This window comes from Limanda limanda, chromosome 8, assembly GCF_963576545.1.
Source record: "Limanda limanda chromosome 8, fLimLim1.1, whole genome shotgun sequence".
NCBI classification, from domain to species: domain Eukaryota; kingdom Metazoa; phylum Chordata; class Actinopteri; order Pleuronectiformes; family Pleuronectidae; genus Limanda; species Limanda limanda.
The window spans coordinates 14,942,099-14,959,152 of record NC_083643.1 but is presented as its reverse complement, the minus strand read 5'-3'; the positions used below and the strand labels follow the sequence as shown (position 1 = coordinate 14,959,152).

At 40.5% G+C, this 17,054-nt stretch overlaps 3 protein-coding genes across 3 annotated transcripts in view; 2 read left to right on the top strand and 1 right to left on the bottom strand.

Annotated features, from left to right (window-relative positions):
* scaper (S-phase cyclin A-associated protein in the ER) overlaps nucleotides 1–4,687 on the bottom strand; it is a 58,622-nt gene extending 53,935 nt beyond the window's left edge. The window contains exons 1-2 of the mRNA XM_061077033.1: nucleotides 4,416–4,687; nucleotides 695–812 (exon numbers count right to left, since the gene is read on the bottom strand). Of these exons, the coding sequence (XP_060933016.1) occupies nucleotides 695–812; nucleotides 4,416–4,583 (286 nt within the window). The 5' untranslated portion in view covers nucleotides 4,584–4,687. The remainder of the gene's footprint in view (nucleotides 1–694; nucleotides 813–4,415) is intronic.
* Nucleotides 4,688–5,451: 764 nt separating this feature from the next.
* On the top strand, nucleotides 5,452–9,104 carry rcn2 (reticulocalbin 2). Its single transcript, XM_061076180.1, has 8 exons — nucleotides 5,452–5,511; nucleotides 6,646–6,786; nucleotides 6,882–6,984; nucleotides 7,401–7,597; nucleotides 7,686–7,799; nucleotides 7,889–7,982; nucleotides 8,082–8,221; nucleotides 8,378–9,104. Exons 2-8 carry the CDS (start codon nucleotides 6,646–6,648, stop codon nucleotides 8,519–8,521), a joined length of 933 nt encoding a protein of 310 aa, XP_060932163.1. The 5' UTR covers nucleotides 5,452–5,511; the 3' UTR covers nucleotides 8,522–9,104.
* A 517-nt stretch (nucleotides 9,105–9,621) lies between these two features.
* pstpip1a (proline-serine-threonine phosphatase interacting protein 1a) lies at nucleotides 9,622–16,801 on the top strand. Its single transcript, XM_061076536.1, has 15 exons — nucleotides 9,622–9,771; nucleotides 10,858–10,958; nucleotides 11,044–11,118; nucleotides 11,239–11,273; nucleotides 11,385–11,491; nucleotides 11,613–11,675; nucleotides 12,130–12,234; nucleotides 13,107–13,152; nucleotides 13,381–13,460; nucleotides 14,494–14,592; nucleotides 14,688–14,784; nucleotides 14,912–14,996; nucleotides 15,111–15,187; nucleotides 16,089–16,183; nucleotides 16,280–16,801. The coding sequence occupies exons 1-15, from the start codon at nucleotides 9,742–9,744 to the stop codon at nucleotides 16,409–16,411; spliced, it is 1,227 nt and encodes a 408-aa protein (XP_060932519.1). The 5' UTR covers nucleotides 9,622–9,741; the 3' UTR covers nucleotides 16,412–16,801.
* The last annotated feature ends 253 nt before the right edge of the window (nucleotides 16,802–17,054 follow it).

Below are 17,054 nucleotides of genomic sequence, written 5' to 3'. Positions count from 1 at the left end.
GTTTTAAGCCCTGTCCGTTTGTTTGTCAGCATAATTATGCAAAAACTACTGGGCGAAATAACACAAACCTTTGTGGAGGAATGTGGTTTGGGTCAGAAAAAAAACACATTATATTTTGGTGCAGACATGTTCACTCATTTCCCAAGGAATAATAATTTATGGATCTTAATGAAAAAAATAATGAGGCACATATAGGGGATTGATATCCATGTGGACTTTGGTGGAGCTTGACTGAATCAAAGGAGACTGTTGGTCTTTGGTGGATCTCACATGGACGACCTAACAATATAAAGCCCATTTCATAGTAATGGGTCATGAATTGGGTGTAAGCTTGTTTACCCTGCACAGGAGTTTCTCAGCAATTTGTCATTACATTATCAGGCTAATCTTGACATGAAAAATGATCACTGTGCTCCAGCAGATATTGTGTTACAGCTAACAGCACGATCTGTGAGAAGGATCAAACACTGCGGTCACTGTAAAGCAGCTGATAAATCACTGAAATCCTCCACTGAGCCAAAGAAACACACCTAAAGTAAACATCAGTAGAAACACCTGCCACTGAACAGTGAAGTCTGGAAAATGAAGGCGTTGCACTCAATTCACTCCTGAATCTTTAACGTACAAAGGAAAGAAGGTAAATAATAATATGTTGGCTGTTGAAACAGAGTTTGTTTTGCGTGCAGCAACCGACCTTCCTCCTCTTTGTTCTCCACAGGAACACTCCAGGCGATGAGGTTTCGAGCAGCACGGCCCTCTTCAGCAACTATCTTCCGTACTTTGTCATGGCTGTTGGAGCGCTGGAAAGACGCCTGCGGGAGAGACAGAAGACGTCAGACAACAATTAGATGTGCAACTGATGATTAGATGAGGTGACTTTCAATATCACATTAGGTCATTTTGAGAAACATGATATGTTGCAAGACAAACACAAGGTTATTTCTGTGGAATAATCGACGGGCTAAGATGACCTATGTTTTCCACCGAGTTCATCACATACTGTATTGTGTCACATTATAGGAATAAAGACAAATATGAGGCAACTTCAAAACATCTTCACATTACTAGAATAACCTGATTTAGTGAATAACCTGGTCAGAATATATATTTTGATTATTGTCCACAAATCCTATGAAACCATCAAAAAAAAGTATTTCCTAAGGAGCAAAAGTCTGATTTACTATAACCCACCATGATATCAACCATTGGTTTGTGAACTGCTGTTTTGAAGCATTGACTTTTTGCATTTTGCGCATCTTAAAAAACTAAAAAACCAGAAGTAACCATATTGGAGGACGTGAGCCTGATGAGAGCTCGAGGGCTTCTTCTGGGCTTCATCGTCTAATTGATTCTAAATGGCACAATAACTTCCAAAATGAGCTTCATGATGTATTCACGAAGAATTTAAATTAAAATTACATTTAACCCAAATTGTTTTTCTGGAGAGTTATCCAGTAAAAGCCTAAACTACGCAATGTTGTTTCTATGGTTACATCCATTTCAACACACTGACAAAAAACAAAGTGCCCATTGCACATTTAACAAACATAGATAAAAGGCATAAATGTCATAAAAGGCAAGTTAAATGTCATGTTTTTTTTTTTTTAATTATTATTCAGTATTAGTCCAACCCTGTTATGAGCTTGTGAGCCAGCGTTGATGCCACAGCACAGCATACACTAAACATACTGTATGTAAAAATGTACAAGAAACTGCTACAGCCAGAAGCTCTAAACTAGCTTAGTTCCCAGCATGCATCATGGTTGACCTACACATTGAATATGCATCACTGAGCTTGACTCTAACCTCGGGTGCAGCAGACACTGTGGAGCAAAATAAAGGCTGCAGAAGTTATTCTTCACAGCTTTGACTCATGTGAATGAAGATGAAACATGGCATCAACATGTTTCCTGTATCCCCATGGCACAGAGAAACATATGTTACTGAAATCTCAACAATCATCATAACAACTGCATTTACAAAGTACCGCTAAGTCAAAAGATTCACAATGTACCCTGAACTGTCCTGGGTACCATTTGCCTTTTTAATCTCACATCACTACAGCTGGTTACACAACAACACAGAAGCTAATAACTCGACGCCATGTTCTCTCTCCAAGCAGAACGGCCTGCACCGCTTCTCTGTATTGTTCATGAATGATTGAAATCCAAGGGTGACGTAAATCCAGACCAAAACACTGCTGTTTTGGTAGGACAACTGCAAGACGGGGTTTCAGATTAAAAATACATCGCTGCCTCTGACCCACACAAAAATCGAGAGCTAGCTCTCCTCTTAATAGTGAATGAGTCATGGAACAAACCGTTCTCTTCTCCCCTGGCTGTCTCTCATGAGCAACACTATTCAGGCAAAAAAAGCTGCAGCAAAATGATGCCTGCATGATCCCTGCATTTGAATACACAGCGAGGGATACAGTACTTCTCTCAGGCTTTAAGAAAACAAGTGATAATAAGTCCAATGTTTATGTAAAAAAAACTATTTGCAATAATGTTTTCAGAATGTTCTTATGTATGTTATGTTATGTATTAAAATAATGTGAACATGGCTCATTAGGCATAACACGTGTAGAAACAGCATGCGTGTATTGGTCGGAGACTATTTAATGTCCCCAAGGGAGATATCCAGCTGACCTACTTTTGCTGAGCAGAATTCTTTACATGTCGAGTGGCCTGTGCTTTATTCTGCCGAGCAGAACCCGGCTACAAAGTGATAAAAAGAACACCAAACAGCACAGGTCCTGCTGATAAAGAGCAAGAACTAGAGGTGGGTGAGCATCAATACCCCATCATGCATCTACACAAGGTACATGTTTACTCTATGTTTCCTGAGCTTGACAGACCCTTGGATGAGTGTTGTGAGAATTCCCTTCCCACAGTTGATGGCTGTCTGAGAGTGGCAGGCAGAGGAGGGGGAAAGGCTTAAAGCAACATTCTCTTGATCCACTTAATCAGCTGCAAACAAGCTGTCTCCTGGACTGCACAGTGGACGAACAAGAACAGACAGTGAAGCCTAACTCCTGCTATATCCCCTGGTCAGCCAGTCCTACTTCCACATGCATAAGAGAGGGTGCTTATTTGATAGACTGTGCTGAGTGAGGGGCGAGTGTAAGGTTTCCCTTTGGCCGGGTCAACAAACAGATGCAAGCAGCAAGACCAGAGGGTGATATCTAGGTCATTAGGACAGACACGGAGGGAAAAATCAAAAGATTAGAGGGTACATACAGAGAAGAAGCACAGCCTGTGAGTAGGCTCCTCGTCCTGATCCGCCCCTGACATACTTTCGCAGCCCACTTCAGGCAACCCGTTCCCCCTCACCAGCAGTGCCACTTGTGCAAGGTGACATCGTCATCTGACGGCAGGACCAAAATAGATTCCTACTGTGTAGTCCCCACTGCTATAGCAACTTGCCCAGCTGTGTCAACTCCTCCTTCCAGAAGGGACTGAGAGGGACAAGTTCCTAGGATCACCTCACTTCTGCTGCTGCTGTCTAGCTGCCTTGCATCCTCTTCTGCAGCTTCCTATATTTGCAGCATCTCTGCACTGCTCTCCCTGCTTTGCAGCCGAGCCGCCACTCTCACTCTGTTTCTCATCTCTCACTCTGTTTCTCATCTCTCACTCTCCCTCCGCCACAACACTGCGCAGGCCTGCTTCTCGGCCCCCCCATCCCATATTGCCAGTGATGGGGGTATAGCTGCAGGCACATTGAGGCTGTGTGTGTGTGTGTGTGTGTGTGTGTGTGTGTGTGTGTGTGTGTGTGTGTGTGTGTGTGTGTGTGTGTGTGTGTGTGTGTGTGTGTGTGTGTGTGTGTGTGTGTGTGTGTGTGTGTGTGCGCATTAGCCACACTGACTGATGCTCTGGATCTGATTGGTCTGGATGCACTTGATGATTCATGGGCTGCTGGGCCGACACAACACATGGTCACAGTGTGTGCAAATGGAACAACCTTGCTAAGCACAGGCACAATGAGGAGGACTCACTGGTGGCTCAGGACACATCATCATCATCATCGGATGCAGACTCTTCCAGATCACTCTCGTGTGAGCATCTACACACCGTTCCTCCTGATGTCACTACCTGGCAAGTACACTTACACACAAAGACCTCACAAATCATTCGAGCCTAATCGCACTTCTCACAAGGTCACGTCTCATCCTTTAATGCTCGCTGACAGGTGTAGACTGTCATGTGTTTTTGGGACACATGAAAGGGAACATAGGAGGCCCTCCGAGCTGACAGCACCACACCTCCGCGGGGTAAGGTGACCCAAACACGCTCCCTCACTAGCAGAGCAGCTAGCTAGACGCACCCCTCCTCGGCTGCCCAGTCACTTAGCTCAAGCTAGCTAGCAGAGCATCTGGACTGGGACGTGTTCAGCCGAATGGACGGCTCGTCTCTCACCTTCATCGCGGAGGTGGGTGTATTCCTGCTCTTGCCTCCTCCATGCGAGGAGCCGGGGCTGTTGCTGCCGGACCTCTCCCTCCCGTCGCCACCTTGGCTAACCCGGGGGCCGAGGCGGTGCTGCCCGGCGCAGCGCCGTCGGCCGTCATGGCGGCTGTCTTTGGACATCGACCCGCGGGGCTTTTTGAATGCTCAGGTGGCGAAAGCTGGAAGTCTCCGTTTAAAGTTGTCTTGTTGATGGACAGTCATGCCAGACGGGGGAGGACAACCTAACCGGGAAGTCTTCGCAGTTGTAGTTCGGAGTGGCGTAGGGCTTATCCAATGAATGCACAGTGACACGGAAGCGACACTCGTACCAGCCAATCAGATACAGAAAAGCGGGTTTCACAGAGTCTCACTGGGCGGGACTTAGGACGGTCTGCCATGGCAACCACGATGATCGGGCGGGACGTGTGTTTGATTTCCTCCGCGTAAAGTCAACTACAGAGACCGGAAACAGACCAAAATACTGAGCCAGCCTTCAAAATAAAATGCGTATTGTAGAAAAAGAGAATCAAGCTCACTACACCGTCACACGCCTGCAATACTTGTAAGTGTACACAGCTTATAGTAACAGTTTGTTGCAATTTGTAGTTACAGATGCAGTTATGTGCACCACCAGACGGCCATCAGCACCCCTGAAGTGGTTTAAACTAAAATTGAACATTATAATCTTTTTTAAAAAGTAGACATTATTATAGAGCTGTTGTATCAGTTTTACTTCAATACGTTTGATATACTGCACTTTCAGTAGAACCTGCATTAATAGCTAAATTGCAGACCCGGTCAGGTAAGGGTCCCTGTGTCAACCTCTGGTTCTGTTTTTTATATATTATCCTTATTTCTTTATTATATTTTGTTTATAATGTGGAGCATCATATTCCCAAGTGCTCAGGTTTTTAAAAGGGTGTAGTATGTACATGTATGTTTATATGAGCTCAATTCAGTAGATTCTATTATAACATAACACTAATTTTGAAGTTTAAACCCGGAAGTACTTTCCTCCAGAATAAATGAGAGTAAATGACGTCATCATTTGTGTGGAGAACTTCTCACGGTAACAATAACATCTTCTTCTCACATTAACATCTTCATTTGCTTCACTAACTACAGTAAAGGCTTGTTTTGTATGTTTATCACTGCGTCTATTTATCCTGCGTCTAATGTTTCGGTATTATCCTCAGATCTGCCGGAAAGTCTCTGTTTTAATCCCTCTCTGTCAAACGGGTTCAACACAAACAGGAACTAAAAACAACTAAATCAGCATCAGTCTTTCTATCAGGCTCTTTTCACTAGTTTCTGTGGAGTCGTCAGGTTTCATTGTGACTCAGGACGATCGAGAATCCCACGTCAGGTTTGGTTTGTATGTTTAATAAGCTTCCAAATATGGCTACAGTGTGGCGAGCACTCATGGGTGTGTCCTCTCAGCCACAACATTATGAATACATTGGGCCGCTTTCACAGATTTCACCTTTCATTTTCTCAGTTATTTTACAGTAAAAATACACAAAAATATATGTCAGTATAGTCAGAGACACCATGAACAAGAATCCACTCAAATTATCGTTTAAGGTCTCAAGGAATATTTTTAATAAGCTTCCAAATATGGCTACATTATTAATACATTTGGCCTATTTCACAGATTTCACCTTTCATTTTCTCAGTAATTCTACAGTAGAAATACACAAAAATATATGTCAGTATAGTCAGAGACCCCATCTACAAGAATCCACTCAAATTAACGTTTAAGGTCTCAAGGAATATTTTTAATAAGCCTCCAAATATGGCAACATTATGAATACAGTGGTCCTTTTTTCCAGACTTGCCCTTCAATTTGCAGTAAAAATACATAATTAACATGAACAGATAAGTCATGAAGATGAACACAAAAAAACTAATGAGAGACCATAACTAAGATATAGTTGTCTTTTCGTTATTTTTTAAGCGCTCCGACTATCTATACCGCTTTACCGTATGAGGCAGTAGTAGACGCGCAACAAAAACCCGAGTGGCGGCTGGCTTCCAGATGACGGCTCACTTTACCGCGGTTCTGAACTTTCACCAGCAGGTGGCCACAGGGTCACTCTGTTGAGCTCTGGTCATTTTAGTTTTCACCAAGCAAGTGGACCTTGAAGTTTATATTCAATAAAAGCCCTAACTTGTTTGTTGCATTCCTTGTGTTGATCAACAGATGACGTCCTCTGCACTGCTGCTGCTGCTGTTTCTTCAGTTTGGACTCGGACAAACTTCTCACAAGCATCTTCATGAAGATCATTACATTGGCCAGGAGCACAACCCTGAACATGACCTGAATGTCCTGCTGGGGGAGAAGGTCAGTGTTCATTTTTAGTATATTTATTTTTTGCACTTTTCCGTTTCGTTCATCACCTGCTCACTCTGTGCTTCACTCATTTTCTCCACTTGTAGGACACGGAGGAGATCAAGAAACTTAGCCCCGGAGAACAGAGGAAAAAGATGAATGAAATTGTAAAGAAGATCGACACAGACGCCAACAATCTGCTGAGTGCAGGTACATGTATGTTTCATTCAATTTTAAGAAAGATAGTGAAGATGAACATAGTAGATTAAACCTTAGTGCCTGACTAATATGGATTTTTGGAGGCCAAAGTTGATACTAATATATCAACCGATATATATATCAAAAAACAAAAATTTGCAATGATTCCTAAAATATTGTTATCAAACCCTTATGATTCATAAATATAACTGAAGCTTGATATTGTACAGTTAGCATACATTTTATTTAAAAATCCATCTTTTCTGCCTTGTGTATTTAGTAAAATAAATACCCTTCATATTCTAGCATATGAGCAAACTTGAACGCAGATACCAATATGTCTGTGAAAGGCTCACTTCAGTCGATTATATTGATAGGGCTTTATTAAACTTCATGCTCGTCCTGCTCTGTTTTTTTTTCTTCCACAGAGGAGATTACTCTGTGGATTCAGCACGTTTACAGAAAATATGCTCTGGAAGATGCAGAGGAGCGTTTCCCCGAGTTTGACACTGACAAAGATGGTGCTGTAACATGGGAGGAATACAACACGGTTGCTCACCACCAGCTCATCAGTTTAGATGACAGCACCATTCTGGAGGATCCAGAGCAAGAGTCTCTCAGACACGTGGGCTCACTTTCATCCTTCAGTAAATATTCATCCTGGGCCACATCCTAAATCATGTGAAATTAAAGCAGGCTCATATCTACTTTAGCTCCACCTGAAGGAGAGGAGGCGCTTTGACTTTGCAGATGTGGACGGCAGACCAGGCCTTAATGTAACAGAGTTTCTTGCCTTCACACACCCGTCTGAAGTGGATCACATGGCTGTAAGACAAGTTTGACTTTTTAACCTTTTTCCTCCCAATTCAAATCTGTTTCATGTCACAGTTCAATAATCCATTTTTTTCTCTGATAGGATTTTGCCATTGAAGATGTGTTGAGTGAATATGACACGGATAAAGATGGATTCATCAATCTAAGGGAATTTATTGGAGATGTCCGTGGTGATGGTGAAGACACAGAGACTTTTTTTAAAGCAGAGGATAATATTTTAACAATTGTTTTTTCCACTTATGCAGAGTTATCACTTTACTTATTTTTTTTATCAGAGAATCCCCCTTCGCAGTGGGAGATTGAGGAAACTGTGCGGTTTAAAGATCTCTACGATCAAGACAAGGACGGCAGGTTGAATCGAGAGGAGCAGCTCCGGTGGGTTGCTCCTAACAGCTACGGTTCAGCAAGAGAAGAGGTAAAGCCAAATTTGAAGGTTTAAACAATAACTGGATGAGCTTTAAAACATGATGTATTGGGATGATCCCTGGTATTTCATTATCTGGGGTTTTAGGATAAAAGTTCCCTTCCTCCTGATGACTATTCCTTGATGTTGATTCTCTGTTGTCAACAGGCTCTTCACCTCATCAAGGAAATGGACAGCGACGAAGACGGGCAGATCTCACAGGCAGAAGTTTTGAAAAACCAAGAGACATTCATGAACAGTGAAGTGACAGACTATGGCAGACAGCTGCATGTATCCCACGATGAATTATAACTACTGTTCCTAAGCTTGTTGTAGAGTTTTATTATTTGATTCGACATAGGTGTGATCTAGTTTATTTCCTGCGTTGTACGTTTCCATAAGTCATCTGATTCATTCTCTGGAGGGATATGTCCACATCTGACCGTGATCACTGCATTAGCAATGAACAGGAAACATCTATTGCAAAATGCCCAGAGTGGTGTGCAGGACCTCACATACACAGTGACAGCGAAATATGAACTTCCCAAATTGTATGGGTTGCAGAGATGTTGTATTATACAGCACAGCAGGGGTTCTCAAGCGTTTCGAGGCGTGACCTACCAATATAACCAATGCACGTGTTTCTCTGCATTGTAGTCTGCTTTAATTCTTTACTTCTTCATTCTTAAGCCACCTTTTTGTCTTCTCACTTTACGAGTAGATAAGTAAGGAACATGTTGCATTCTGTAAAATATATATATATATGTATTGTTTTTCTCTTCAGCTGAGCAATCAGGCAGAACACAACATCTGGCAGGTCACAGGGTCGTTCATCAAAGTGTATAAAGCCAATTTCACAAAATAAAAGTTGTTAAGTTTGTTGAGTGAAGTAAAACATTTGTGTCCGAGCTTTAACTCCTGTCCACACAGACTTTGAGTCTCACATACACACTCAGTAACATCCATTCTAAGGCAGATCGTATTTCTGGTTCAGGCAATTTAATATAAAAACAATTCCCAGTCTAAAGTATGCCATTTTATTTTGAATATTATATATATTTTTATTTAACAACCATCTGACGACCCCAGAAGTTATCCTTCACAACCGTGGCCGTCGTACCCCCAGGTTGAGAATCTGTCATACAGTACAACCTCTTCTTTGAGGAAAATTATTAAATCATACACATTATTAATGTTCAAACCAACACTTCTGTAAATTGTAATGAAAGAAATTGGAGTTTGTTTTTAGAAGTGTATTTGAAGAAGTGTTGCTATGGATCGTTTTTCCCTTTGAACAAACTGAAACAACATGAGGATCAGCATGACACGTTACAGCTCTTCCTCATTTAAAATCAAATGAGTTAGTGAGAGTGTGTTGCTGTTTTAAGGCTGGTTTCCTGAATGTGTCACGATCTGCTTCACTTGCACCGAGCCGCAGCAGCAGCAGCAGCGTGTTCCCCTGCTGGGTTTAGTAGAGTGACTAAAAGCTGAGTGGATTCTGCAGCAGGGACTGTTTTTACTCCACGGCCAAGATGACTTTAAAATTTAAAGAAGCCTTCTGGGTGAGTTAGTGTGATTCTACGAATATGTACACTTTGAGTTGTGTTTTTAGTCGATCATGAGTTTTGACTAAGGTGCGTTTGCGAGCATTCTTTAAAGTATAAAGTTCTTTACCTTTTCATTCTACTGTATCTATACATTTTATTTGGTCTGGCTAGGATATTCACTGAATAAATAAATTAATAAATATCTTCTTATTCACTGATATGAGCGAAAACACTGCTTTTTATCTTTGCACACGTTCTACATTTTAAAAAACAGGTCTGCCACTCAAGCGAAAGATTTCTCTCTCAGTGCAACTTTTTTTAATAGTGTATTTAGGCCAAAGTAACTTATTACAGCTAATGTTGTTGGGGTAAACGTTTGATCTTTATCATCACTGTAGGTTTCCAGATAAATACAGCACAGGGTAACTTGTCCCTTTATTGTGTGTTTGATGTACTGTTGTGCATATAGCACCTATTAAAAGTGTGTGTGACAGTGCAATACACCAAAACTCAAATTGTCAACTTTTACCGACACAGGTCAAATTTAACACTGTAACCATTAACAAAGCATCAGGAACTGGTTTCTGAAAAAGGATTAGTTGAGCTCTACTGAAGCTTCAGTTTACTGCGTGACACTGTGTGCTTCCTTTTCCCTCTTTATTAACATCCTGCTATCAGTTACCCTGTGCCAAATGTCAATCACTTGTATTAGAGAAATATCAGTATCAGTAATTTTATTTCCAAAATTGAGTTAGATCTATTTTTCCACTCGGAAAACACCCTGCAACAATTTCCATTGAAGATTAGATACCACAATACCCCTACATGGAAAAAAATTGCCTCAGTCATCTGGGTAGTTGTTGATATTCATCTCGTCTTATCGTCCTTTGCAGCTAATGCTCATAGGTGATCGTGTGGGTCTGATTTAAAAACATTGAACAATAAGGCAGCATCAAAACTTTCTTCCCAGTGGACGTGAAACATTTTGCTTTTAGCAGATAGATTTTTGACTTTTGCTCCAAAATTGAATATTGTGCAAGAGTCCCTATGAACACTGTCCCTTATCTCTGAAATTGTTGTCTGATATCTGTGATACTGCAGGGAGTGGACTTCATCAGCAATTTGGGGTATGAGACTATAATTCAGAGGCTCAATGATGGCCGACGGACATGCAAAGACATGGAGGAGCTCTTGAAAATGAGGTGGGCTCAAACACTTTGGGTAAATTGCACATGAAAGCAGAGAGTGGTGTCGGTGACGTGGTACAGCTGTGTTGTGGTTGTGCAGGGCAACGGCAGAGGAGAAATATGGCAAAGAACTGGTCACCATCGCCCGCAAGGCTGGAGGTTTAAATGAGATCTGGTGAGTGTGGGGTTTGAACATCAATGCACTCATCAGTATTCTTCCTCTTCTACATCTCAATGCGTGACATCTCAATGCGTGACATTTTAGCACATCCTGTGTTCCCTTTTGTTTTCACAGCACTCTGAAAATATCTTTCGATGAAATGAAAAAACGTAAGCAAAGGTTATGTGTCCTGTATCCTTGTCTTAAGGCATTCCATACAAGGCATACCATATTCTCACTTCTGAGGTTTTTTTTACTTGTCTGTTTTGCAAATTCTTCAGAAATTGAGAATATAGGAAACTTGCACATTCAGCTCTCTGGCCACCTGAAGGACGAAGTGAAGAGGATGGAGCAGTTCAGAGAGCGACAGAAAGAACAGAGGAAAAAGGTAAGCATAAAATAAATGACAGATTGTCTTCTTTTTCTCATTTGCATACAGAGGAAATCTAAAAAAAGAGTGTTAGGTTTTTTCTGATGATGACCTCTGTTTTTTTTACATGATCCTTAAGTTTGAAGTCATGATGGAGAAGATCCAGAAAACGAAAGTCGCCCTCTACAAGAAAACAATAGAAGTAAGGTCAATTCTAATTAGCATGATGCACAAGAATTTTTTCAGCCATTAAATGCCTTTTATAAAGTTATATTTGTAGACTTATATTTTGTGTTGGAAGTTTGAATTAAAGTGATTTGATAAAAATAACTGAATAATTGGCAACTCTTTCTTCTATGTGGAAGACAAGTAGATGAAATGCAGCTTGTCCTTGCTCTGCAAAGCGAAAGTAGAGAAGCATTGCCCTGTTGACGTGTGAGCGGAAGATGGTTTTGCAAGATAAGAGTGAATATTAAGGACCCCGGTGTCATGCTTCTCTACTCAGAAGACGGAAGTGAGCTGGTGGTTGATGCAGTTTGTTTTCCTGCCAACCCAAGCCCCTCCTAAACCCCCCCTCCCCAGGGTTCATAGCAGTGCGGATGAACAGAGAATGGCTGTTATAGTTTCATGTGGTTTCTATTCTGCTTCCCTCCCAGTCCAAGAAGTGCTACGAGCAGCGCTGCAGGGAGGCTGACGAGGCCGAGCTGACGGCCCAGAAGATGGGCAACGCTCCCACCACTACTCCCAAACAGATAGAGAAGGTAAATCTGTGCTGTGGTTCCTGTATGTGTCATCCTCCAGTTGTCAAACACTCTTTTGTAACTCCCGACATGTTTGAAGACATATGGACAGATTTTCAGTCAAATCTGCATTGAGTAATGATTTGTGTGAACTAAATAACCTACTTATTTCCCTAACTTGAAACCCTCACAGTCTAAGAACATGTATGTGAGTTTGTGAGCTTTACGTTCCCACATCTTGCTCGTAGGTTCAAGCAGCAGAGAAAAAACTCACTTTTATGAAGACAAATGTGAAAACAGCCTTTTAGAGTCAAACTCTGCTCATACATCATTATACACAGTGATGGCCGAACATCCGAGTGTATATCTAATAATGTATTAAGAAGCTCTTAAAATATGTTTAGTTTCACATCTCAATGTCCCCTTATCGCCCTATTGCATTTTTTTCAATGATTGAAATGGTTTTACCATAGTGAAGAATAGTTTTTATGTTCATGAGAGAAATGAGAAAATGTAGTACCTATATTGTTGACTGTACAACTGTTTGTGCTATTTTCAATGTCCCTAACATTTGAAAGCACTTCATTATCAATACTATTTTTTTGCAAATGCTAATTTCAGATATAGTTGTATTTTACACACTTTAAAAACATTAAGAAGAACATACGTATTGTTTGGCAATAGATTCTGAAGCCACACTGGCAGTTGGTCCAGTTACTCCACAACACTTTAAGAGATGGAAAGTTCATTTAATTTTGACATTAATTTAATCATTTAAATTGTTGTTGTTTTTTTATTCAATGGAATATAAATAGATTATTTAACTAAATGAACTAAAACTAAAATAGCATTGGAATTTATTGTTTTATTTTGTAATTTTCCTTCTTTTTCAGATGAACAATAAATCTAAACACTGCAGAGAAACTGCTGAGGAAGCTGGTAAGGACAAAATAATGAGATCTACTACGTCACCAAAAACATATACCTAGTTTTGCTTTGTAGTACACTGCAATTATTAGTTTTTTAAGAACGGTCCCATTAATTTACATTTCATGGGGATAGATACAGATTATTAACCGATAAACTGTGGTTTTGACATAAGTAAAAATAATATTAAATGTTAAATGTACCTTCTTTTTTATACAATTGTTTTCTATTTGTCCTCAGGGAAACAATACTTGTCAAACATTGATCAGCTTGACAAGATCCGTCAAGAATGGGAGTCAACACACATCAACACATGTGAGGTAAAGTACAGAAGCTGCTTTTCTCCTCTTGTAGTATTTATCAACTGGGGAATATACACTACAGCTTACCACATCTTAAAATGTACAGACTTAAATCAAAAGTGGTAATAACCAAGTGCTGTTTTGTCAGTGAGGATGTGTAATACTTCCTATGATCAGAACATGGTGTGAGTCACACATCTACCAAAGAAGTTTCTGGGCAACTGAGTTTCCTTCCTGCATGTGACAACCGCAACAATACTGAGGCAGCCATTCAACATTACTAAGCAATTAAAGGTTGATGTACGTTGTAGCTTGCAAGACAGGACACACACACACTCCTTCTATCGTGTTGGGCGGCACTTATTGGCATAACCTGACCTTAACCTGACCACAACAACCACAACCAAATGCCAAACCATAACCAAAAACTAATCATAAACCTAACCCTTAAAGCAAACAACAGTGAGGACAGGAAAAAATCACCTCATATTTCCAAAATGTCCTCACTCAGTAAGCTCTATGCTCAATTGTACTCAAAGATATAAGTATGTACACACACAGGCGTTTCCTGAAGACTGACCCTTACCCTAAACTTACAAACCTAAACTTAATCTAACTAAAAGAAAGTTTTAAACCTAACCCAATTTAATGATTAACTTCATTGGGACTTGCTTTTTTGTCCTCATCAGGAAGACACGCCCACATAATGTGGCTTTGAAAATGGAATTAGGTTCCCACTACACAAGTAGTACCTGGAACCCACACACACAGATTAAAGCAGCCAAAATACAGCTGAAAGAGATGTATTGAGTACTTCCTAAATTTATATCTAAAAGCTATGATGCATGTTTCAATGACAGCTATGAGGGTTTAAGTGGACAGACAACAGAGAAATTAGTTGTGCGAGATACCATGCTCATTACTATATTTCAGAAGTGTTCACACAGTACTGTATAGTGTAATATTGCCATCAATAGAGTGAATGTACTGCACTTCAATGCGTTCTTGATGATATCCTTTTTTTCTTTCCGATCCCACTAATGTTTTACAGATATTTCAGCAGCAGGAAGAGGACCGCCTCAGCATTATGAGGAACGCTTTGTGGGTGCACTGCAACCATTTGTCACTGCAGAGTGTGAAAGACGACGAGGTGGGTGGAGCTGTTGTTACACATCTGTATGAGACACGCCATCATCAAGTCCTTCAAATCAATCTCATTATATCCCATTCAAACTGCTCCTCCAGTGTTACGAGGAGGTGAGAAGCACACTGGAAAAGTGTGACATCATGGCAGACAACCACTGCTTTGTGGAGATGAATAGCACTGGCACAACACCCCCGGGTAAGGCACGCTCTCACAGACTTCCTGGTTGGGATTTGAATATATTCTAAGTTGGAAATTTTAATATTATCTCACAGCTAGAAACAGATGTTGCATTTTGCATTGAAGACAGTTTTGTTCCTCCCAGCTCCAATTGAATACCAGGATTACTACGATGGAGACGGTGCGACTGATAGAAACGGCAGTGCTGGATTTGTTGGAGTCATGAAAAGGTGACACAATCCCAAGCAATGAACTATAATGCAGACGATGACAGTATTTACTGCATGATATATTTTTTTCTCCTACAAGTATTTATTTGTGCGTCCTTTTAATGTTATTTGTAGGTTTTCGAGTCTTTTGCAGGGAAATTGTTCAACAGGCTCCAAACTGAGCATCAATGATCCGGTTGAACCACCTATTGGTAAAGTACACAAAGTTATAACACTATAATTTCCTTCATGATGACATTTTAGAGTGTCAAAGTCAATTCATCCTTTCAACACAGAGTGTGAAGCAACTGGGAGTTACATACTGTGGTCATTATTCTCAACACCAACAACGGGCAACTGAAAAATTTAAGAGGAAATGCTGTTAAACGACATTTATACACACACTGTCTATAGATATGTTGGTGCGAACATTAAAACACAACAGGAGTTTGTAACTAGTGTGAGGTGAAATATATTTTTGTCACAACTATCAAACTAAAAGCCACAACAGACAAGCACCAACCTGACATGAAGAGATGAAAACTCTCAATCCCACCTCCCCTCTCCTCTCTCTCTCCCATCTTCCTCACCCAACTCACCTATCCTCTCTCTCTGTCTCCCCTCTTCCTCACCCAACTCACCTCTCCTCCCCAATTTTCTCTACTCACCCCAACCTGTTGAGGCAGAAGGGGATCAATAATGAGTCTGGTTCTGCCAGAGGTTTCTTCCAGTTAAAATGGAGTTTATTATTCTCTCCACAGTCACCAGTGCTGCTTGTTTTGGGAACTTTTTGAATTAAATTGAAAAATGTTCTAGTTCTTCCAGTAGAAATACAACAGGAAAAGGAGAGTAGTCTGTTTGTCAGTCACCAGCAGAAAATTAAGATGTGTGCATTATCCCCTCGAAAAGATAATGAAATGTTAATAAATGCCCTAAGTTGCTATGTTAAGGAAGTGAATCAATTTTTATAAAATTAATATGGTATCCAAGTTATCAGTTGTCAGCTAAGTCACTGGTTAAGTAACACATTTGCAAATAAAAAGAATTAAGTGGCTTCACACAATAGCTGAACTGTTGCTTGTTTCTCGCAATAATCCTGTTACGTCTCCACAGCAGAGACATCCGACGGAGTATATGCTTCTATTCCTGGTTTTCAGTCTCAACTGTGCAGTGACGAGTTCAAGGTCATATATGAATATATAGCACAGGTCAGCTTCTTCACTTTGATGTCAAACTCTCTACATGAGACAAATACAGAAGTTCCAACTCTTGTTCATCTCTTGAGTCATTGTTTCTCTGTTCAGGGGGAAGACGAGCTCTCTGTCTCTATTGGGGACGTTGTGGTTGTAATGGAAGAAGGTCAGGACGGATGGTGGATGGTGCAAAGAAACGGCCTTGCCGGATTGGTTCCTGGCTCGTACCTCGCTAAAGAATGAGTTCACCCGACAATCACATGATGGACTTAATAACAACTACACTTTATCAGCTAAAAATGTCTTGTAAAAGCCCTTAAAAGCCACCTGATAGTTTAGGATGGTCTGACAGCAATTAGCACAAACCTATTTAATCATAATCATTCAAAATGTTATACTGTACATACGTTTGTGGAAGGGTGAGTTATTTATTTTGGCACAAATTCATATAACTTAACATGATGCCAAAACCCAGTCAGCTGGTTGACACTGATATGTTGAATGTTGTCACTGCGTTATGTCATAATATGGTCAATTGAATTGTTCAAACTTTAAGCCCTTCATTTTGGGCTGAACTTGTAGCTTGTATATAATATTTTTTTGTTTCAGAGTACTAAAAATAATATCTGTTTGTGCAAGAGATTAAATTTGTATTCATTTGATGTCTGACAAATTCTCAGTTTTTAATTATTTTAGCAAACATCAACATTGTCATTTATTAAGAAAAGCATTTTGCATGTGAAGACCTCACATTACTTACTATTTGTATTGCTCTTATGGTCCATTTATTGTGGCGGACTATTCAGATCAGACCAAACCACAACACAACAATCCTAAGAAGCTGAGATGCACCCGAGCACTACTCTGGGGTCGCGTGGTTGAGCAC

Coding starts and splice junctions, on each gene's coding strand:
- rcn2 (XM_061076180.1), top strand. CDS start 6,646: ATGACGTCCTCTGCACTGCTGCTGCTGCTGTTTCTTCAGTTTGGACTC. Junction 6,985..7,400: donor CAACAATCTGCTGAGTGCAG/GTACATGTATGT, acceptor TTTCTTCCACAG/AGGAGATTACTCTGTGGATT. Junction 8,222..8,377: donor ACGGTTCAGCAAGAGAAGAG/GTAAAGCCAAAT, acceptor TGTTGTCAACAG/GCTCTTCACCTCATCAAGGA.
- pstpip1a (XM_061076536.1), top strand. CDS start 9,742: ATGACTTTAAAATTTAAAGAAGCCTTCTGG. Junction 11,274..11,384: donor TTTCGATGAAATGAAAAAAC/GTAAGCAAAGGT, acceptor CAAATTCTTCAG/AAATTGAGAATATAGGAAAC. Junction 12,235..13,106: donor CTCCCAAACAGATAGAGAAG/GTAAATCTGTGC, acceptor CTTCTTTTTCAG/ATGAACAATAAATCTAAACA.